The sequence below is a fragment of the Populus nigra genome, chromosome 1 (assembly GCF_951802175.1).
Source record: "Populus nigra chromosome 1, ddPopNigr1.1, whole genome shotgun sequence".
In the NCBI taxonomy this organism is placed as follows: Eukaryota; Viridiplantae; Streptophyta; class Magnoliopsida; order Malpighiales; family Salicaceae; genus Populus; species Populus nigra.
In genome coordinates, this window is record NC_084852.1 from 13,559,528 (window position 1) to 13,582,607 (window position 23,080).

Sequence of the window (23,080 nt, forward strand, 5' to 3'; positions counted from 1 at the left end):
CCCATCATTATTGTTTTTCTTTTTAATTCAAATGGTTGCTTTCATGCAGGTATTTATTTTTACCATGTTCTACGATAAAAGTAGAGAAGTCTTTTTATAATATTAAAAGCGTTTATTTTGTGTAACCCATCCTCATTGTTTTGTTTTTTTAACTCATATAATTGTTTTCATGCAAGTATCGATTTTATTATTATATAATTAAATAAAAAATATTTTTAGATGATAAAATTATTAAACCCAATCGAGTCCATGATTTAGTCGATGATTTGACGAGTTAACCCAAATTGATCCTAGTGAATCTAACATGTCATTGTTTAGACATTAAAAATATATTACATCATTTTTTAACTATTTTTATTGTCATATCAATTTTTAATGCTCATCCAGGTTATCTTTTGACATGCTTATTCGATTATATTATATCAGATCAACCTCCATATAATTTCAAAGTAAACTTGTTAGGCCGAGTTTAATGACACTTTCAACAGCTCCTCACAACTTTGTGCATGCGATCAATATATTATTCTTATATTTTTTTTAACACACTAGCAATTAAAATTATCATAATGTTATTATTATTATTATTATATATATATATATATATTGCGATTTTTTTTGGAATAATGATAGGGTGTTGTGTAAAAAACAAACATCCCAGTAAAAACTAATATATAAAACAAAAACCTTATACCTGTTAATGAGGCAAAAAGGTTTTAGTTATAGTGGTTTTTCTATCTTTATTTTAATTTGTCCATATTGTTTTGGGATATCTTCTGATTTCTTTTTGTTTGTAACAAATAAATGATATTGAACAAAAGGTTAAATTTTTGGTTGAAATTAAAAAATTTAATAATAAAAAAAGAAAGACTTGTATTAGCAAATTAATTTTTTTAATTATTATCATATAATTAAGTAAAAAAATTAAATTTTTTTCTAAAATATAATATCAATATCTTAATTTATGTCTATATTTCAACTTAATAATTTAGTTTTTAGTTAGTATTAAAATATTTTTCTTAATATTTATTGATAGATATAATTCCTAATCTATTTTATTAAATATAAATATCAAAATTTATGTTCATAATCTTAATTTTTCTTGCAACTTAAAAAAAAAAACTTATCCACGTTAGCATTTTGTTTCTTACGTTAAAAAACAAATTTGGCCTCACTTGTAGACTTATATAAGGAAAAGGGAAGATCTAGAAGATTTCGAATCCTTTAATTAAGGAACAGGTCCAGATTTTTGTTTCCTTAAAAAAAAAAAACAATTTCATACGTATGTTGACGATAACCATTAAGCCTAAAAATACGATAATTTAAATTGGACGTCATTCACCCTACGATTCTGATAAAAATTTGCTATTAATTGCTTTTTTATTGAAGTTATTAATTAGTTTATTTCACTTTAATTAATTCTATTAATATCTTTTAGAAATTACAAAAAAAAAAATTAAAGTTAGAGAATTAAGTCTTACGTGGCTGTGAAACTATCTATCAAAACAATAAAAATATATGAAAAATTAAAAAGTTTGAAAGAAAATATATTTTAGTCATTTAATAATAAATAAAAAAATTATTCATTTTTATTTAAGGATTTTTTTATAGCAAAAAACTTAGTGATTACAAAAATATAAAAGAAACTAAAAAATTAAAAGAAACATAATTTAGTATATTAATTATAGGAAAATGTACGGACACCAACAATAATAATTATAAATAATGAAATATAGAAAACACGGAAAAAAAAAATCAATAGAACCATAATTAAGATTCAAAGAACCATAATCAATAGCACCAGAGCTTGTAGCCCAGCGGCAGAGGCAAGGTTTCCTTGTCTCTGTCATCTGGATTCGAGCCCTAGCGTGCACGCCTGTCATCCCCGCGGTGTCTTACATGCCTACTGGGCTTGCAGGGTGTTCAGTGGGTCCGGGGATTAGTTGTGGTGCGTGTAAGCTGGCCCGGACACCTCGGGTTACCAAAAAAATATAAAAAAGATTCAAAGAACCTATCTTAAAACAGTATATGAAAAAATGAGTACAAAATCAAAGCTAAGAAATTTTTTTTTTTTAAAAAATAATAAAACAGTCTAAAATCATGCACTAAATATAAAAAAATAATAATAAATCTTCACATCATAATAAAAATATAAAAAACACTTCATGTGTGCGCGCAAAAATACACAACACAAAATACCAAAAATCAATTTAAAAAATTATAAAGTAACCATCTTGAAAACAAATATTTAAGAGATTACTTAAAAAAGGTAGAAGATTGCAAAAAAATAAATAATATATTAAATCATAATTTTTTTCATTGCATTTTAGATATAATAAATGTTATTTTACACATTTTGACTATTTTTATTTTATTTTTATTTTTATAAAAAATGATATTTAGATGCTAAAATGGGGTAAAATAAGAAACCTATGACCATGACAATCAAAGTCGAGCTAACCCAAGATATCACTTCAAACCCGCGACCCAGGTCATGAGATTAGAATAATTAAAAAAAATAAAGAGAATTATAAAACCTTTTAAAAATAAAACACGCGTTAACTTTTCAAACCTGTAACCGACCGGATCATTAGACTCGAAACAATGAATCTAAAAAAACCATGAGATTCAATTCTCAATCAATCAAATATTGAAAAATAAAATTAAAAAAAAAAGAATTTTAATTATACAAAAGATTAAAAAATTAGCAATTAAAACAATAAAAATCAAAATTAAAATAAAAAATAAATTTTACATTTGATTGAAGAATGAAATTGAAAAGAAAAATTAATTTAGTAAAAGGACAAAAAATATCAAGCTAATTTCTACTATTTTCATTATATTAAAACAAGAACAATATTAATTAATTATAATCCTCGTAAAAGATGTATAATATAAATCGTTAATATATTCAAAAACCAAGATTTTAAACTTATCACAATTTCAGTTATTTTCTTCTTAGCTCAAATTTATCTTATACATGCTCATTCAATTCTATTAAATATTTATAGGATTATTAAAAAATTAAAATAAATTTAAAAAAATCACATTATTAATATTACAAAAAAAAGACAAGAGTTTCAAAGATTTTGTATATATATATATATATATATATATATATATATATTGCAATTAAAATTGTGTTGATTTAAATAAAAAATAGATTGAATAAAAAAACGTATGTTCAAAGATACCCCTTTTTCGTGACCCAGCTAATCACACCATCTGTATTAACACTTTTTATAAAGGAATTGTGAGGCTTCATTTCTTATCTCTTCAAAAAGTAACTTGTTTTTCAAAATATTTTTTTATTTAAAAATATATTAAAATAATATTTTATTTTTTATTTTTTAAAATTTATTTTTAATATTAATATATAAAAACAATTTAAAAACAAAAATAATAATAAAATTTTACAAAACTCAGGTGAACAACAGTCAAACACCCGAGAAAAGAGCAGGGGTATTTTGTATACGTGTTAAAATAGAAAGTCAAAGATTGTCTTTTTCGGTCTTGTTGAGGACGAGATGGACTTTTACTAAAACATATGTTCTAGAAGTCGGATTTCTCTCCCTATCTTTTAGTTATCAGTTGCGTAAAGATTTCTGTGCTTGATTTTAATTTCATTTTATTTTTTAATGTCCGGGAAATACATAAAATCAAATACTATGATTTCTACACGTGATAATTCTTAAATGCTCACGAAATATATATAAAAATAAATATATAAAAGGGTATATAGGTATTTTGTGATTTATTTTCATACTATTTTCAGATATTAAAATATTCAATTAATTATCAACCCTCAAAATCATTTTAAATATAGAAGATTTTTTAATTGAATTTAATCGAGAAGGCTTAAACAGGCTGTACAACAAACACAAAACTTGTTTGGCATGCTGCTACAGTTTTTGCATTCTATTTATACATCTCCATAACGCTTTCTTTTATCAGCCATTCCTGATTTCTTAAGCCAACTCCTCTCCTCTAATCTCTCCATCACTCCTTTTCTTCTCTCTGGTACGTATGTTGTTCTATGTTTATTAATCTTTTGAAAGTAAATTACAAAAAAAATAAACTTTCTTGATGCCACCAAGAATTTAGACATATATTTATGTGGTCAGCTGTTCACATAGCTTGGTATGTTTTTTTTTTTTTTTTTTTCTTTTTGGTAATGTGTTTTTGTTAGAGCCCAGGATCGATCAAACCGGGAGGGGTGATTGATTCTTTGAAAAAATAAAGGAGGCCATGAGGGAAGATACAGAAGGTGCATCAACAAACAGTATTGCTGATGGCCAGAAAACCACGAATGGAGAAGATCAGAAGGTTGCATTCCACAAGCTGTTCACGTTTGCAGATAGGCTTGACGTGGTTTTGATGATCGTTGGCACGTTAAGTGCCATTGGTAATGGCCTTGCTCAGCCTCTGATGACACTCATTTTTGGCCAGCTTATAAACTCCTTCGGCTCCAGTGATCGTTCAAACGTTGTTAAGGAAGTTTCCAAGGTAATTTCATTATAGATTCTTTCAATTAATGCTCTTCTTTTTCTCTCCTTATCAATCCTATTTTTTGGATCTTGATTTATTGAATTATTAAAAAAGAGGTTGTTTTATCAATCTTCCTTTCTTTTATTTCTTTCAATATTTGTTCTAGTTTTATTTTTATTCTGATGAATTAATGACATTTGACGATCTTATTTTGCACTTGTTATTTTCCTTTTCTTTTGCTGTTTTTGTAGATGATAATTTGGTGGGAAAAGGATGTTTGCTTAGCGTTTAAGTTCCCCATTAATCTTTCTTTGATTAAAAGTAGATTCAAGAAGTAATAAATGTATATGAAATTAAGCGTATCAGAGCTAATGAGAAGAGGTGCATTGACATTTTACCCAGTACCCATTACAGAATCTTTCCAAATTCTGTAATGTTGTCTTGATTTCGGTTTCTCCCTCTTAATTGGAAATAGCATTGCATCAATGCTGTCATGGATTGTGGAACCACCTATAACTTAATAACCAGAGCGGTCTCCATGGATTTAATGTAGCTAAAAAATCAAAATTCCAGTTTTTGGAGGCTATACAGATAAGTGCAGGTCCATCCTAATTCAACTTTATTAGCTTTGCTATATATCCATGCATTGATTGTGTTTACACTTAGCAACTCTAACTAAGCAGGAGTTGAGTATATATATGTATGTATGTATATAATGCTACTCGAAGCATTTTTTTTTATAAATTATATAATACATTATACTGTCCCTTATGAGAGAACAAGAGTTCAGCATTAATCAATGCTGTTACATTTCAACTGCTGAATAATTTTTGTTGGAAATTTAGTTCCTTTTTGCAGGAAGACAAACTTACCTTCGTTTGAATTCCACTTTCAGGTAGCACTAAATTTTGTGTACTTGGCTATTGGATCGGGCATCGCTTCTCTTTTACGTAAGGATTGATTTACCTTGGCTTAATTCTCTTCTGTTAAAACATAGCAGCATTATCCAATCTTAGTTTTTGCTTGAGAATTGTGTAAATCATCCTTGCACTTAATTAGGCCTGCTCAACAAGTGATCCAAGGTAAAACTACGATACAATCATCTAAGAAGAATGGGGTTGGTGTTTTGACGATGGAATGAGGATTTTTTCTTTTTTATGGTTTCTACATATTTGAAAGCTTACTATAAGAAGAATCCCTCGACTCTGAACTGCTACTTGATTGTGCTTGTAATTGTTGTTGGCCTTCTTTAATGTGTGGTTTTTCATGCATTGCATATGATCAGGTGAAATTTCAGTAAGTTCAGATGTGGCATGGTAATTAAGTTTTAGCTATTCTCTTGCTGTGTTGCAGAGGTGTCCAGTTGGATGGTTACTGGAGAAAGACAGTCTACCCGCATTCGAAGTCTCTACTTGAAAACAATATTGAGACAGGACATTGGCTTCTTCGACTCTGAAACATCCACTGGTGAAGTCATTGGAAGAATGTCTGGTGACACTATTCTCATTCAAGATGCCATGGGTGAAAAGGTAGTGCTTTTCTCCTTCTATGTAGTAGAGCACAAGGAACTATAACCATGATAAATCGAGCTTTCTACATCTACGTGTCTGAAGGCTGTATGTCTGGTTTTCAAGATTTATTTATTTATTTATTATTATTATTGTTTTTATCTCTCATTCATCCACTCTCCTATCAAACATGAATGTTTTTTGTTTGAGCTCGAATATGCTGCTGCTGGTACTTAAGAAATACATCATGCCAGGTCGGGAAGTTTATACAACTACTAGCAACATTTTTCGGTGGCTTTGCGATTGGCTTCATAAAAGGCTGGCTTCTTGCATTAGTTCTGCTTTCCAGTATTCCTCCTCTTGTAATTGCTGGTGGAGTCATGGCTTTGATCATGACAAAAATGTCAAGCCGTGGACAGGTTGCTTATGCAGAGGCTGGAAACATTGTAGAGCAAACAGTTGGAGCCATACGAACAGTAAGACATACATATCCGTAACTTATTATATCATATATTTCCATGAATCGCTTCCTAAATTATCCATTTTGTGCTTCTACAAGGTTGCATCTTTCACGGGGGAGAAGCATGCAATTGAAAAATATAACAGTAAGCTGAAAATTGCGTATAACTCTGCCGCCCAACAAGGGTTGGCCTCAGGCTTGGGTCTCGGTACCATGTTGTTCATTGTATTTGGCACTTATGCACTTGCCATATGGTATGGATCCAAATTGATCGTCGAGAAAGGTTATAACGGTGGACAAGTTATGACTGTAATTATATCAATTATGACTGGAGGAATGTAAGTACTTGTTTCAAAATTGATATTACCCCTGATATGTTATCTAGTAATATAATCTGTTAGAATCCACACCCTCAAGTGTTTTGTGGTCCCTTGGTCTAGGTCATTGGGTCAGACTTCTCCATGTTTGAATGCTTTTGCATCAGGGCAAGCTGCGGCATATAAGATGTTTGAGACCATTGAACGGAAGCCAAAAATCGATCCCTACGACACTAGTGGGATGGTAGTGGAAGATCTGGATGGAGAAATTGAACTCAGAGATGTGTATTTCAGATACCCAGCTAGGCCTGAGGTTCAAATCTTCTCTGGATTTTCACTGCAAGTTCCAAGTGGCACAACTACAGCTTTGGTTGGGCAAAGTGGAAGTGGAAAGTCAACTGTTATTAGCCTTGTTGAGAGATTTTATGATCCTGATTCAGGTGAAGTACTTATCGATGGTGTTGACTTAAAGAAGCTGAAGCTTAGCTGGATAAGGGAGAAGATTGGACTGGTTAGCCAGGAACCTATTTTATTTGCAACCAGCATAAAGGAAAATATAGCTTATGGGAAAGAAAATGCAACTGATCAGGAGATTAGAACAGCAATCCAACTAGCCAATGCTGCAAAATTCATTGACAAAATGCCTGAGGTAAACCACTTTCTTTTAAGGAATGCATGATCTCTAGTATTTGTTTTTAGTCGTAAGAGCAATGTTTACAATGATATTGACCACTATAATTCCCATCATAAGCAACCAAGTTCATTTTCTATTTATATTGTTCTATCTTTATGCTTCAAACAAGTAAGTAGGATGGGTTCATTTGTGTTTCGCAGGGACTTGACACCATGGTTGGTGAGCATGGTACTCAGTTGTCTGGTGGCCAAAAGCAAAGAATTGCAATTGCAAGGGCCATATTGAAGAATCCAAAGATTCTTCTTCTTGATGAAGCAACAAGTGCACTTGATGCGGAGTCTGAACGCATTGTCCAAGATGCGTTGGTGAAAATCATGTGCAACCGAACAACTTTGGTTGTTGCACATCGTTTGACAACTATCAGGAATGCGGACATGATTGCTGTGGTTCATTTGGGAAAAATTGTAGAGAAAGGTATTGCTAGACTTGCTGCTTCATCTATAAATTTCTATATTGTTCACCAATCTAATTTCAAACAATATTAAAGGAAGTCATGAGGAGCTGACAAAAGATCCGGAGGGGGCTTACTCCCAGTTAATTCGCCTCCAAGGAGGAGCTATGGATTCTGAAGAATCTCAGGACATTGATGCAGATATGTCGAGATCTAGTTTGGACAGAGACAGGTCCATTTCCAGTCCTAGGAGCCAGAAACATTCTGTTCAGGGATCCATAAGTAGAGGTTCATCAGGAAGTCGGCGCTCCTTCACACTCAACACTGTTGGCTTTGGCATGCCTGGTCCTACCAGTGTTCATGATGATGAATTCGAACAGAACAATGAAAGAAATGTAAAGCCTAAAGAAGTTTCTATTAAACGACTTGCCTACCTCAACAAGCCCGAGCTTCCTGTTTTATTTCTCGGCACCGTTGCTGCAGTTATACACGGTGTGATTTTCCCGGTGTTTGGCCTTCTACTATCAAAAGCCATTAACATGTTTTATGAACCTCCCAAGGAGATTCGAAAAGATTCCAAGTTCTGGGCAGTGCTGTATTTGGGATTGGGTTTTATTACCTTTGCAGCCCTTCCACTGCAATATTACCTCTTTGGAATTGCTGGTGGTAAGTTGATTGAACGAATTCGTTCCAAAACATTTGAAAAAGTAGTGCACCAAGAGATTAGCTGGTTTGATGACCCTACAAATTCAAGGTGTGTTGAGGACATTCTTATACTCCAAATTCATGTTACAGCTTTAGAAATTTATAAAGAAATTAAGAAACGATATTATTACTCGTCTATATGAATGCTTTCGCCTTTTTCAGTGGTGCAATTGGTGCAAGGTTGTCAACGGATGCTTCTACAGTTAGGAGGCTTGTTGGTGATTCCCTGTCCTTAATTGTCCAAAATATATCAACAATCTTGTCAGCTTTGGTTATAGCATTTTCAGCCAACTGGATGTTGACCTTGATAATCATTGCTATATCTCCCTTGCTATTTATCCAAGGGTACATGCAAGCAAAGTTTATGAAGGGGTTCAGTGCAGATTCAAAGGTTAGTGTTATTCAGTGGCTATTATTCTCTCAAGGAATATCTGTTAGGTACACTAGTGATGATTTTTTTCTTTCTTTTTTTTGCAGATGATGTATGAACAAGCTAGTCAAGTGGCTAATGATGCGGTTGGCAGCATTAGAACTGTTGCTTCTTTTTGTGCCGAGAAGAAGGTAATGGAGTTGTATCAAAAGAAATGTGAAGGTCCCACGAAGCAAGGTGTTCGGCTTGGGTTTGTTAGTGGCATTGGTTATGGCTTATCATTCTTTATACTCTATTGCACCAATGCATTTTGTTTCTATATTGGAGCTATCTTTGTCCAAAATGGGAAAACAACATTTGGAGATGTTTTCAGGGTACAGAGACTTTATTTATTTTTTATAATTATTACTACATTATTTTCATGTGATTCAAAGTTGATTTTATCACGTTCTGAGCTCATTTTCTGCAGGTTTTCTTTGCGTTGACTATTGGAGCACTGGGGGTTTCCCAATCTAGTGGCCTGGCTCCAGACACTGCCAAGGCCAAAGATTCAGCAGCTTCAATATTTGCAATTCTTGATAGAAAGCCTAAAATCGACTCAAGTAGAGATGAAGGGCTCACTCTACCACATGTTAATGGTGATATTGAGATTGAACATGTTAGCTTTAAATACCCGATGAGACCACATGTTCAAATCTTCAGAGACATGTCCCTTAGTATTCCCTCTGGAAAGGTATTCATCATTACTGTAATCTTGAAACTTCCTTTTAAGAGTTGCTATAAATGCGAGCACCTGCTTCATTATAAACCAAAGAGAAAACGAGGCGCATGACTAGCTCAATATTGTTCTTCTGCAAGCTCTTCCAAGTACTCATTTACTCACCTTGAAATTCTATCTGCAGACTGTTGCTCTAGTTGGGGAGAGTGGTAGCGGGAAGTCAACAGTTATCAGCCTCATAGAGAGGTTTTATGATCCTGATTCCGGTCACGTATATTTGGACAGTGTGGAAATCAAGAAGTTCAAACTAAACTGGTTGAGACAACAAATGGGTTTGGTCAGCCAAGAACCAATACTGTTCAATGAAACTATCCGCGCAAATATAGCTTATGGAAAGCATGGAGAGATTGCCGAGGAAGAGATAATCGAAGCTACAAGAGCATCAAATGCGCACAACTTCATTAGCACACTACCACAAGGCTATGACACCAAAGTAGGTGAACGAGGGATTCAACTGTCGGGCGGACAGAAGCAGAGAATAGCCATCGCCAGGGCAATCCTAAAGAATCCGAAAATTCTCTTACTCGACGAGGCAACGAGTGCGCTGGATGCAGAGTCAGAGCGTATAGTACAAGAAGCATTAGATAGAGTTATGGTGAACAGAACAACCGTTGTCGTTGCTCATCGCCTTGCCACAATTAAAGGTGCTGATGTCATTGCTGTAGTGAAGAATGGTGCGATTGCCGAGAAGGGAAAGCATGATGTGCTCATGAAGATCACTGACGGGGCTTATGCATCCTTGGTCGCCCTTCATATGAGTGCAACTTGAGGACAAATGGAAAAATTTCTTCTTCCTCTTCTTCTTCTGCTGCTGCTGCTGCTGCCGGAGGGAGTTGCTATTAAAGATTTTGAAACACTCATATATATATATATATATATATATATAGTATTAGTTTTATGGATATGAGAGCTAGCACTGGGCTGAATGAAACTCAATGATACATTAAATTGTATCCTTTTCTCGATAGAAAGCTGTCAATCTTCTTCGTCTCGGATTTACAAAAATAATTTGAATCTTCAAAGTTGCAAGAATTTTTTAGCTGGTGATTTCATGTGATTCAGATAGCTTATGTCTAGAACTTGCAATTCTTTTTATACAAAGCCAGCATGCTTTTGTCTGGGCGGTAAACAAGAATTTTTTAGCTGGTTTTTATGAGTAGCATGATTTTATTTTTTTTTATACAAAGCCAGCATGCTTTTGTCTGCCTGCTTTTTAAATTCAGAAAATGATACTTAACATATCTGGGCGGTAAACTCTAGCGACGGGAGGTGCCTTGTTTAGAAAATGAAATATAACAAAAATAAAGTTGAGAACAAAAGTATAATAATCTAAAAGTACAAGTATAGAAAAGAAAAATACCGAAACTTGAGGGATCATGTAGAACTTTTGAAAATCATTTGTACAAAGGAGCCTTGTTTCTTTATTCATGTCAATCTCTCAATTTCATTTTTAAAAGAAAGCTAAATTATCTTCCACCAAATTCAATTTAATATCAAAACATTTAATAACACATAAAAAAAAACGTGAGAAGAAAAAATAAAGCATATTTTAATTTATAAAACCATGAAAATATAGCTGTAAAAGATGTAATTGAAAAGAAATAAAGTAATATCACTGAATGAAAAACTAAAAACCTTAAGGATCAAAAAAGGAAAAATCAGAAAGAAAAAATGCAAAGTGAATGAACAGTTGTATATGAATACTAGAAGTGTAGTGCAATCTATTAATGATTTTTTACCCGGTATTGGTTGAGATAGATTGATGAGCTCTTCTATAAAAAGAATAGCTTACCTCTATTAATTAAATTATCTTCTACCATCTATTAATGATTTTTTACCCGGTATTGGTTGAGATAGATTGATGAGCTCTTCTATAAAAAGAATAGCTTACCTCTTCATCAAATACCTTCGTTTTTTCAAGATTCAATGAAAGAATATACAATCAAAGTGCGTTGCCATGATAACACACAGGAATTGAAAAAATCAGAAAGAAAGAAAGAAAAGGAGCACCAACTTTTTCTTTCTTCTTCTTTCCCCCTTTGGCATTCACTCATTGACGCCTAGCAGCAATTCTAGAATTTGGAGGAACAAGTTGAACAAACACTAAAACGGTAAGCCTTAGAAAACTTAAGCAGACGAACTGGTGGGAATCCTCTGGCGCTTCTCCACGTATGCTGATGGGAACCACCCAGCTTTACCTCTACATTCTCCTTCTGACCACCCAGTTGGACTTACCTATAATGTACAAGCAAATTAAAGGTGCAGAAAATGCGATCAAGTATTTATCTTATCCTAATTTAATTACAAACAAAATATAAAGGCCGGTTTCACAAGGGGAGACGAGTTCCTTGATATGATTGATTGTACAGTAAGGTAAAATAGAATAATGCAGACATGCGTCTCTTGATGTCAGACAAATCTTAAAATCATTTTTTTAAAAGTTTCTAACGAGAATTTTCCATTGACGCCGACAATGGGATCTTTTGCACCTGTTGGAAGATGTTTTGCCAAAGCAGAAGAAAAAAGAAACTATTTGTAAGAGGTCCAAAAAGGTAAGCAAACACTCAAGCCTTGGAAGTTGCATTCGATATGGATCCAACACGTTTATTCCATGAAAAATGTTCATAAAGGTTTCCTGATACTCTTAAGAAGAACTCAATTGATTCTGGATACTGCTAGACAAAAAGGTTGGTGCTTGGATGAGTATCTCCCTTGAGTGAGAGAATGTTATGAGTATTTCAGAGATTAGATGCAACATGCAAGTTGTGGAACTACAGGTACGGTAAGGTTTGTGTCCCTGAAAATCAAATAGAGAAACATGCCAGCTCCTTTTCTATGCTCCATGCAGAAGAGCGGTTAAGAACTTCTAAATGCACATGGATGATCTATCTGTTATGAGGATGCTTCCAAATGCAATTGCAAAGGTAACAAAGTAACAAGGAAAATCCAGATAACCTTTCTCACAACAATGTAGTCACCCACAGCCAAGCTCAGCTCCTTCTCTGTCTCTGCGAAAAAAGGATGTGTTGCCTGCAAGATGTAACCAAAATTTTACAACTTAAGCTCTATCTAAAACACAATATATTTGATAAAGAAAGCATGCAACAGGAACTAGATTAATTGTAACGCCTGCTTTGCATAAAGATTAAAGTAAATGATGCAAATTTTCAGCTGGAACCATCCATGAAATTCCATGTTTTCAACGATTAATCTCCCTTTTATTTTATTTTAGAAGATAATCTCTCTCCTCTGACAAGACAAGCTCCATGCAGGATAAAGGGATTGAGGTCTTGTTCCCACAGTCTTTTTTTATTGAGCTCCTGTACATAAAAGGCAGGATTGGCCTTGTATGGTTTGCCAACAGGAGTCAACAGCAAAAAGTCAGGTCTGCAAATGGCAAGTATCCCTTAAAATGAAGTCTCAATATTTATGCACACATTTGGAGAGGTATCTGGGAGGATTTGAAGAATTACCCCCGCGCATGGGAAATAATAATCGGAATGACCTGGCTAGCAGCATTTGCCAACAGGAGCCATTCATCCACATGACAGAAATCAACATGATATACAATTCAATCACACCATCTGTCTCTTGATAAATTCTTTATGGAAATATTTATAAAGGTGAACTGTTTACAAGAACTCTAACAAGTCATCAACAAGCCCCTTCAATGTACTCGATAGGGGCATCAGCATAATCTTGAAACTTATGTAAAGCATAGCATGCAAATATCAGAATAATGTAAAATAACATATTCTTTCTGAAGAGACTTGCAAACCCAACCTCTAAAGTTTCAGTGTCTAATGTAGAATACTTACTTCAGCCAAAAAGTATGTGCTTTTCTCCAAGCCATTTTCTGATGGAATAACAGGAGGCAGAATCACTGGAGGAGCAGACTCTTTTTGCTGTTTCTCCGAGACCATCTGACACAAGTTTCAGACTGTAAGTTGCATTGCTCAGATCGACAGAAATTTCTTCATGAAAAAAATGGAGATTGAACTGACCTCAGCTTCGACCTCACTAAGAATAGCAGCAATTCTAAGATGATAATTTTTTTCTCCTTCAACCTTCAATAATGTATGCTAATCATAAATATGAAACTCCATGAATTGTTTAGGCTTCAAAGTAGAAAATTCTATACTGAAAAATCAAACATACCATGGCAACAAGCCGTTGGAAAGTCAATCTGTGCTGTTGTGCTTCAACAGCAGCTAATGCAGCTGCAGCTTCTTTACCAAGAACTGCCATGTTAGCCTTTATTTCTTGCATCTTGGCTTCTGCTGCATGCAGCTTTGAAACATTTTCAGGAATTGGAGATTCCCGTACTCGTGCTTGTCTTCTGGAAACCTCAACTGCCTGTTTGCTTTTAATGGTCAATATGAAATCACGAATGATGAGATTATAGCAAATATCAAAAGTATGGAACAAGAAGCGAAGCATGATGATCATACAATATTACGTAACACTAATGCAGCAGATGAGCAGCTTTCTAATTACCTGGGTCTCTGCTTCCTGTCTCATCCGGCTATATCGTTGAGCAAGATGGCGGGCATCTTCTAAAGGACCGCCATTAATCATTGCTCTCAAGGGTTCCAAAACCTGGAAAGATGAAAGAAGAAGAAGAAGAAGAAGAAGAAGAAGCAATAATTCATCTGTAGGTCAATTCATGAATAGTTGCAGCAATAATTGGCCTCTGATAATTCAACAGCTCAAATCTTATTTTGTGGTTATCATCAAAATTGGTTATTTATATCAAAAGCTTTTCAATTGTAATTATTTGCTTTTCTTGTCACAATGTGGAAAAGCTTGAAATTCACCTGCAAAAGAAAACTACTCTGACTCACAAAAAGTCCACAAATATAATCCTCTGCATGATATCCAGGATGCAGTACTTTCAGCAAGGTAAAAGCACATAGTTCTCATTTTGCCTCAACCAACACAAGCAGAAATACTAACCCGTAAAACTACAACTTAATAAAACAAATTTGGGAGTTCCGAAATGTACTAAGGATAGTTACTATGAAACAATAAATTAAATGAGCCTAAGTTTCCATCATAAAATATACATAAATTATTTCCATCTGTACAGGGTAAAAAGTCAACCTGTGAAGATAACAGGCGATTCAAGTCATCCTGCTCCTGTTCCACATGTTTACGAGCATCACCATATATAGCTGCAGCCTTAGCTAACATGTTCTCATTGATATTCTCAGTTCCATATCTGCAGCAATCCTCTGACAACTTGGTTCCTAACTACCACAAAGTTTGTGTTATATAAAAGAAAGTATGAAAGCATCTACATGTCACTATAACATTTAAAAATATATATGTATATAGGAACCCAACATCAAGTTCATTCAATCCACTTTTACATTCCCCAATATCAATAGAATGTGGTTGGATGGAGTATTAATTGTTTTTTCACCTGCCTCAATATGTCGGTACCCTATGGCGGTGAAGGCTTCCGCTGCTTTAACAACATCCTTCTGAAAATCCTGAAACAAAAGGCATCATACACATAAGAAAATAGCAATTTAAATATAAGAAATTTGCAAGAATAAGAAAATAGTGATTAAAGCCTATTTGATGCCTATCAGAGTCATGAGAACTCTCCCAAAGCTAGTGAACTAAGGACAACATGAAAAAATAAAGTTCTATATAAAGTAGCTGTGTAAATATAAACCAAAGCCCCTTTCTTTGCAATATTGTTTTCTTGAAACTACAACCAGAATATTGATGCAGTGCCTTTATTTTAATAGTTATGCTGTCCCTCTCAAACCTCGCTCATTATTTAATAAAGTGAGATAAGACATACTGAATTTAACATAGATGAATTGTGTCACCAATCATCAAGTTTTGCAAAAGCTGAAAAATGAAAAGAAATTACTGAGCAAGCATTGCCAGCATGTCATTTCAAGAAGGCATGACCAACAAAAAAAAGAATCAAACAGTCAGCATCAATTTTTGCAAAAGTCGACAATAAAAAGAAATTACTGACCAAGCATTACACACATGTCATTTCAAGAAGGCACGACCAACAAAAAAGGACTCAAACGATCACGCAAATTGTGTTTCAAGTTCACCAAAACTTGCAGCCAGCCTCCATTTCATATATCATACTAATTTCCCCTCGCCAAGAGCTCAATTACCACATATATGAGACTTCAAACCATACTCAAGCAGCTTAACAGCAAGCAAAGTCACACGTGCACACAACGTATCTACAAATAATATAGAGTAGTGGAAATGGACTCTGGTACAAGACTTTCTTTTACAGGTACTCAGGTACAAGACATTTGAAAGCTATTAAGAAGATTTGAGGTTATTGACATTTGCAATGCACATAGAAAAAGAAATAGATAACCAGATTTTGTACACTTAACCAGGAATTTGATTGTAACATAAAGGCAGTTCTTGTCTAGCATGATAACCATCAGATTCCCAGTTGAGTCAGAAAAAGATGTTTAAAAAGAATGTTAGTGTCGAATTCCTTGCTGTCATATGAAGAAATTCATTTAGCATGGCATCTACTGAAATGTGGGATCAACCTTTCATCATCCACAAACCCTTTCTCACACAAATTCATCAAAGGATAAGCACTTCCCTAAACATAATTTCATTAACAAAATAATTACTTCTCTTAAAAGGGTATAGCACATTATTGGAGTATGTGAACTAGTTTAGTATTAATTTTCATCTCAAGGCAGCAAAATGAACCCACCTTCCCTGAACGTGTCGACCTGTACAGCTTCTCTAGCTGCTGATGCCTGTGCATCTCGACTTCATCAATTACCATTACATCTGAGCTTTCATAACCTGTGCCACTGAACTGCTTTATGACAGCCTAAAAAAAACATTAGTAGGTGTTAATAAGCAATTTTTCTAAAGAAAACATGAAGACAGTCAAAGTTGATTGGTCTGAGGTTCCTCAATACAATGAACACAATCTAACACAGAACATTAGAAGACAATAAATGAAGCTTATAAATGTTGAATGTTCAAGAATGTATATTTATCATGATTTCTAAATTTGTATGCTGAATGTGAAACCCAAACAGCTTCAGATTATGGCTGATCAGAGTGTATTAAGCAATATATATAAATTGAGAAAAAAAAATTCTGTGGACACACCTCATGCATAAGAACCATGAGCAAGGCAAGATTAAAAGAATGACAAAGGTAATGAAGTTTGACTCAAAATGTTTCCCTTTGGCGGGGAATCATGGATGGTCTATCCTCTGTGGGTTTTTGGGAGTGGATTGCAAGATATTATAGATATGTTCTGTCTTTCCAGATATTTAGTATTTTGGATATAGGGGAATGCTAGAATCTTCATGGATATTTAACCTTGAGACAATTTTTGTATTATAGGTTAGTGTTACTTTCTATTTTATGGTGCAACACTTAGGGGGCTTTTCAGGCGTTTACCGAACTGATATTCAAGGATACTGTAGCTCTCTTATATAATGAGGTTTATCTCTTCTTTTTCTGTTGTTGAACAATGGCTTAATCTCAAAGACGTACTCATAGATTCCTTTCTTTTGAATACTATCCTTGATTTATTAATCCAAAAAAAAAAAGCCAGCATGAAGGTTATAAAAGAAGCTGGTAGTAAGTGAAGAAAAACATTCTTAAATAGAAGTTTAAAATGGTCCAAATCATTCTAGTGAGAACTTCAAAAGAAAACCAGGTCTTCCGCATCTTAAACCTTTCTATTTGCACCATGCAGCATGCTACTGCTAAGAATGAAATGTCTGTGGCAATTCTAATTCACTCTAAATAAAACCCATAAGCAGGTGTGATCCAGTAAAATTAGTGTTTTTTCCTATATACAAATCATTTGAGTGGTTTAAAAAATCTAACTGCTCAAATGCACAAAGATGAACTGGCGCACATATTTGGACACATGTAGCACAAAAACTTTCTAACTACATTTGCTTCCTGTTTAAAAGGCTGCTATTAATGGCAACACACATTTGAAACCTTAAACTTAGTTCACTATACGGGCGGGCTTAAATTTGACAACAACAAAAGGATTTGCCTTAGTCATAAATTTGACACTGCTAACTTCAATCATTTTCTCTAATCACAAAGTTTTGATGGATATTAACTCCCCTCATCCACATCATTATGCGTGCTCAAGTTGTTTGCAAATAACTGAACTCCACAGTTTACTCGATAAAAACCAGATATTGCACAAAAGCAACACGCTTAAATCCCATTAACAAGCATGCACCCACTTAACAATTTAAGCTAAATCCACTTAATTTAAACGTTTACTAAAACCCAGATGATAAAAAAAACAAAACAAATCCAACAAATGTTTCAATCCTTTACCTTTGCACATTTTTTTCAGTAAACAAACAATCAGAGACTAAGATGTTAAAGACCAGAATTGAGAAGATAAAAGAGTGAAAAAAAAAAAGGGCAAGTTTGATAGATAGACAGAATCATTATTTACTTGTTGTTGCTTGGCTACTTGTTCCCTCAACTTGCTGGCCTGTTTCCTCAATGCATCCATTTTGTAGTCTTTGGATACCGATAGCAAAAGTCAAAACAGAGAATGGCTTTTTCTTTGGATTTCGATTCAATTACAAAAACTTCAGATCTGAGAGAGCTAAGAATCCCTATCACTCTCTCTTTCTCACTGCCTCTAGCTGGAAGATGCTTCTGTACTTCCTCTCAATTCATCTCTAGAATTTTATTTTTGACCCCCTTCTTCCCCTCTATTGTTTTTGTTTTTCACTTGTCATTGTTTTTTTTTTAATTAATTATAATTTAGTCCTTGTACTTTACTGACAACTAATTAACTATTCCTCATGAATTAAAATTCAAGAAACCTTTGAATACTTGATCATACTTGCATAAATGTACTCAAGCATAAAAAAAAAAAAAAAAAAAAAAAAAAAAAAAGGTTTCGTGGTATCTTTTGTTGTTTCAAATTCATATTTTATTAAAATATTTTTTATAATTTTAAACTATTGATATTAAAAATAAAAATAAAATTATAAAAAAATATTATTTTAATATATTTTCAATTAAAAAATATTATACACTATATTATTAAACACACACTAAAATAGCACCATTAATAACCCGTGGTTTTTCAGTATAAAATTCTATTCTCAATACTTCTTGATCAAATTCAATGATGCTCATTTCTTTAAGTTGATTTTTAGAACATTTTAAAGTTGATTAATTGACTAAGCATATTACTTAAGTGATGACTATAAAAACTATTTTTTATAGTTATTTTGTTGATTGAATTACTCTTCATACATATCGGATAAGTAAAGCTAGACCAACATGTAGACTTAAACATTTATATTACCAATATTTACCTAGCAACCCTTCAATTCGTTTGATCACAATCCAACAGTAGAATAAAAAATTATATATATTTTGTTAGAAAAATTGTTTGATGCGTCTAGACTTCTTCTCTGGCTTAAACTTGTCTATCTAGTCAATATACATATCTCACTTATCCAATTGCAACAAATCTATATATAATAGCTAAGATCCTTTAGAGTTTTATGTATCACGTGGGCAACTTCAACTTCTCTATTGCATCCTTTAAAATAACATTCACCATGTTACCTCTATTAATAAATAAATCACATACCTTACCACCACAACAAACACATGTTTGAAAAATTCTTTTTTCTTCTAATCTTCCTTCTCCTTTTAGGTTATAAAATTCCTTTTGAATCACCAAAGATTCTTAAAATTAGAAAGGCATAGATTTTTTTTTCTTCATTTTCTTATATCAATTCATCATCATAAATGGTTTTTAGCATTCCATCTACTTTATATTTCATCTCATCTAAGCTCATCCTTCTTTCAAGACAAGTGTAAAATTCATAACCTTTTCTCTACATAAAAAAAAACATCAAATTTAAGAGTTGGCTTTAAAGGCATTAGGACTAGAATTGTTTATTGGCCGAAATCGGACCATAGCCTTTCTTTTATCATTTTTCTTTATGCTAGATAGATTAACTCCACTAACACTGTTGTTATCCACTTTTGAAAAAAAAACAAAAAAGAAAATAAAAAAAAACAAGAAGAAAGCCTTGAAGATTGCCTAAGTTGGTGGTAGGTGACCAAGATGACAAGTGAAAAAAGTTGGAGGACCAAAATGTATAAGATTAGAAAAATTGACAACCTAATTCACAAAAAGGCCCATTGGTGAAAGTATTTTTATTTATGGTAAAGAAATACAAATTTGGATGGTTAAGGACTTAATGATAATTTTGAAAGACTTAATTAATTTTATTAAAAACTTGTTTGCAAGGAAAATCAATTTTTAGAGTCAATTTGGTTATTAATTGAAGTTTGGGGATTGAAATTAGACTTTAGAAGGTTTAACTAGTCAAATAAAAGGCTTAATTGTGAAAACAATTAAAGGTTAGTTCAGGACTTAATTGCAGATTCTTAAGACCAATGACCAACATGTAAGTGACCCGTAATTTTAGGGGTAGATATTGGTCAAATCAAGGGCCAAATTAAAAGGAATTGAAATTTTTGGTGGTCAAATAAGGATGAAATTGAACAAATTAAAAACCAATGACTCGTCTATAAAAGGCATTGAACTCTAAGCTGATATTTGAATTTGATAGGGGTGAAATTGCATGCAATTAAAAGGAATTGGAAAAGAAGGGACCAAATTGAAATTGGTCAAATCCTAAATTAAAAAAACCCTAATTTATAGGGTTTAACCTAGACGACGTGTTGTTCACCCATTGTTCATCACTTTCCTTGGCAATTTTGGATAATCGAGTAAGCATGTTCAAGTGAATGAATGTGACATCTTCGACCACCTCAAGTGTTATAACCATCACCATTCAACTGAGAAACACCCCCTCTACAAACTCATGCCCATGAAATTGGATGTTTACATGCCCAATACTTCCATAGAAGTCTCCAACATCTTGTCTCTGATCAGCTTTCCTTGCATTTTCAAATTCTGGATTGATTTAGTTTGCGCCTTTGAATGAATGAATGTGAAGCTATTGACCTCTAAATTGAGCAAGGTTAGATCCAAACAAAATGTTTATACCTCTTCCACCAACTTTAGGCGGTTCCCAATGACGTTTATATTAGAGTTGCTCCAGCGAAACCTCGAGAGTGATCAACCTATTCAACCGTGATTGTGACATCTATTTTTCAAAAAACCACCTTTTTTGTGTTCACACTTAAAGCTTCTCATTGGATTCTTATCAATGGCTTTAAAATCTCTCTCTTAAGATCAAAATGCCAGAAATAACTCATTGCCCTTAAAGTCTAGCAAAACAATCAAGTACCCCTAAAACCAAAACCATCATTGCAAAACCAACCTATTACAAAAGCTTCCAACTGATAGCTTTTGTATATAACCCTTCCACTTTGATAAAAAAGCTAATCTTTGATCAATTTTTTAGGGAATCTAAAAAAAACCCTTGAAAAACCTTATAAATACCCCTACAAATCAGAGTTGCAAAGAAAGAGAAAATGAATAAAAAAAAAGGGAAGACATGAGGAAATACTATATTGATAAATCTTATTGTGAAGGTTTAAAAGCCTAACATAAAAGGTCTAACAAACTTTAGAAAAACGAAGAGTGAAAGGGAAAGAAGGAAGGAAAAGAGAAGAAAAAATAGCAACCTATAGTCAGCAAACTTGGAGAATGTATAACCATGTAAAAACTCAAGAGTAAAGTTCACATGGCCTACCCAATTATTCTTTCTTAACTCTTTTGATGTTTTTTTAGCTTATTTTAGTGTTATGATGTTTTCTAATTTTGTTTTGATTAATATATAAAATTGTTGTTTTTATTGTTTGAATCTTGTTTGGAGTTAGTTTTGATGTTACTGAGAGTCAAGATAATATGTTTGTAACTAATTTTGATAAAATATGGTAGTTTTGGATTCTGTCAAAAGGTGGTGATGGGTGTTTGATGCCTTTTCTATTTTGTTAGTGTATGTTCTTGGTTTCTAAGCATGATTTGGGTTCCAAATGTTCAAAGAGTTAGTTTTGAATCAAATTTTAATGTTTTTGTTGGTTGTCATTGGGGCTACAGTTATGAAATTGGAAGTTAATACATGTTTGTGATGATTTGATTGTTTTTTGTTAGTTCTTTTAATTCATTTATACTTGACATTAAAAATGTGGGTTGTGAGGATTAAGAGCAGTATGTTTAGAGGTCTAAAATGGCTATTTTCAGGGCTTGGTAGTGCTAGGCAATGGCTGGGTTTTTACTGAGTTTCTAGGCAATGTTCTTTATATTTTTAAGAAGAACATTACCTTCACCCCTGGATTTAGACCAATTTTGGTCAATTTACTTGCATAGAACCTTCATTTATACTTGATTAGTTAATAATCTAGGGTTCGTTTGTATTAATAACATGTTTTTTTTAATCCTAGGGTTTTAGTTTTGAACCAAAACTCATTTTGATAAAATCATGAATTTTGAGTGATAATTAAAGTGAATGAATGCTAGATTATTAATCATTGCTTGATTTTCAACATGTTTATATCCTTGGTTTGTCCATGTTTGGTCTGATTTGAGAGTCATATGGTTGGGTTTGTTGTAAATGTTCTTCGTGTTCTTCAATTTTATTTTTTATGTTTAATTTGTTTTGCTCAAGAATAATTAGTTTTTATGTTTTTTTGGTTTTTAATCTTTTTTTTTGCTTCGGTTTTGTTTTGGGTTGATTTTCTGGTCAAACTAGGATTTTTTGTTTGGTTTATGGCCGAACCAAAAAATCCAGGTCAACCTGGTCGGGTCAATGACTGATGCTTTTTTTGGTTTGCCACTATTTTAATAAAAAAAATTCAGGTTTAAGACATATTTGGCAAACACACCTTTAAGAATGTTTTGACAATTTTGTTTTGAATAAAAATGATTTTTTTTTCTAAATAGACCCTAAATAAATTCCATAAAAATTCTAAAACATTCCAAGGATCAATTTAAAATTATTTGTGGGTCTTTCACATGTTTTTTCAATAATTTTATTTAATATCGGAGTTGTAAACTTATACTATAAGATGTTGACTTGATATTAAAATACATGTTTGTGAAAACCCGCTAAATTATAATCTGAGTAAAATAAATAAAGTACCGAATAGATTAAATAAAAGGATTCCAAGTATTGTAATTGGATTCAATAGAATAAAATATAAGATGTTAAGGTGAGAATTAAGTAAAAAGAAGAGTTGAGTGGCAAAAATAGAAATGAGAAGAAATGAGGGCTAATGTGTAAATAAGTAAAAGTTAGACTATAAATGCTCCATTTTTTTCTCTTTTAGCCGTGAGCTTCAAAGAAAGAGAGGGGGAAGAATTGTGTGATTTTTCTACTTAAATGCTCATTGATTTCACTAATTAAAGTGAGTAATT

The 23,080-nt window shown here is 32.9% G+C and overlaps 2 protein-coding genes across 5 annotated transcripts; one reads left to right on the top strand and one right to left on the bottom strand.

The window, feature by feature from the left end:
- Positions 1 to 3,878: 3,878 nt before the first annotated feature.
- Positions 3,879 to 10,730, top strand: LOC133698932 (ABC transporter B family member 9). Of its 2 annotated transcripts, none has more exons than XM_062122055.1 (13): positions 3,879 to 4,017; positions 4,194 to 4,503; positions 5,381 to 5,435; positions 5,839 to 6,014; positions 6,248 to 6,469; positions 6,553 to 6,791; positions 6,894 to 7,419; positions 7,605 to 7,878; positions 7,952 to 8,609; positions 8,723 to 8,951; positions 9,038 to 9,304; positions 9,400 to 9,663; positions 9,833 to 10,730. In XM_062122055.1, exons 2-13 carry the CDS (start codon positions 4,246 to 4,248, stop codon positions 10,475 to 10,477), a joined length of 3,813 nt encoding a protein of 1,270 aa, XP_061978039.1. In that variant the 5' UTR covers positions 3,879 to 4,017; positions 4,194 to 4,245; the 3' UTR covers positions 10,478 to 10,730. The 2 variants fall into 2 exon arrangements, with proteins under 2 accessions (XP_061978039.1, XP_061978032.1); XM_062122048.1 differs by having other exon boundaries at positions 3,942 to 4,017; positions 4,187 to 4,503.
- Positions 10,731 to 11,602: 872 nt separating this feature from the next.
- Positions 11,603 to 18,441, bottom strand: LOC133698959 (SH3 domain-containing protein 3-like). 3 transcript variants are annotated; one of them, XM_062122081.1, is made up of 10 exons: positions 18,170 to 18,441; positions 16,430 to 16,552; positions 15,138 to 15,203; positions 14,812 to 14,961; positions 14,206 to 14,307; positions 13,867 to 14,064; positions 13,713 to 13,790; positions 13,527 to 13,631; positions 12,664 to 12,738; positions 11,603 to 11,943 (listed from the first exon to the last, which is right to left on the bottom strand). In XM_062122081.1, the coding sequence occupies exons 1-10, from the start codon at positions 18,227 to 18,229 to the stop codon at positions 11,836 to 11,838; spliced, it is 1,065 nt and encodes a 354-aa protein (XP_061978065.1). In that variant the 5' UTR covers positions 18,230 to 18,441; the 3' UTR covers positions 11,603 to 11,835. The 3 variants fall into 3 exon arrangements, with proteins under 3 accessions (XP_061978065.1, XP_061978058.1, XP_061978072.1); XM_062122074.1 differs by having other exon boundaries at positions 14,812 to 14,957; positions 15,134 to 15,203; positions 18,170 to 18,440; XM_062122088.1 differs by having other exon boundaries at positions 13,713 to 13,775; positions 14,812 to 14,957; positions 15,134 to 15,203; positions 18,170 to 18,439.
- Positions 18,442 to 23,080: the final 4,639 nt, after the last annotated feature.

Coding starts and splice junctions, on each gene's coding strand:
- LOC133698932 (XM_062122055.1), top strand. CDS start 4,246: ATGAGGGAAGATACAGAAGGTGCATCAACAAACAGTATTGCTGATGGC. Junction 6,792..6,893: donor TCAATTATGACTGGAGGAAT/GTAAGTACTTGT, acceptor CCCTTGGTCTAG/GTCATTGGGTCAGACTTCTC. Junction 7,420..7,604: donor TCATTGACAAAATGCCTGAG/GTAAACCACTTT, acceptor TGTGTTTCGCAG/GGACTTGACACCATGGTTGG.
- LOC133698959 (XM_062122081.1), bottom strand. CDS start 18,229: ATGGATGCATTGAGGAAACAGGCCAGCAAGTTGAGGGAACAAGTAGCC. Junction 13,791..13,866: donor TCCAACGGCTTGTTGCCATG/GTATGTTTGATT, acceptor ATTTATGATTAG/CATACATTATTGAAGGTTGA. Junction 13,632..13,712: donor TTAGTGAGGTCGAAGCTGAG/GTCAGTTCAATC, acceptor AACTTGTGTCAG/ATGGTCTCGGAGAAACAGCA.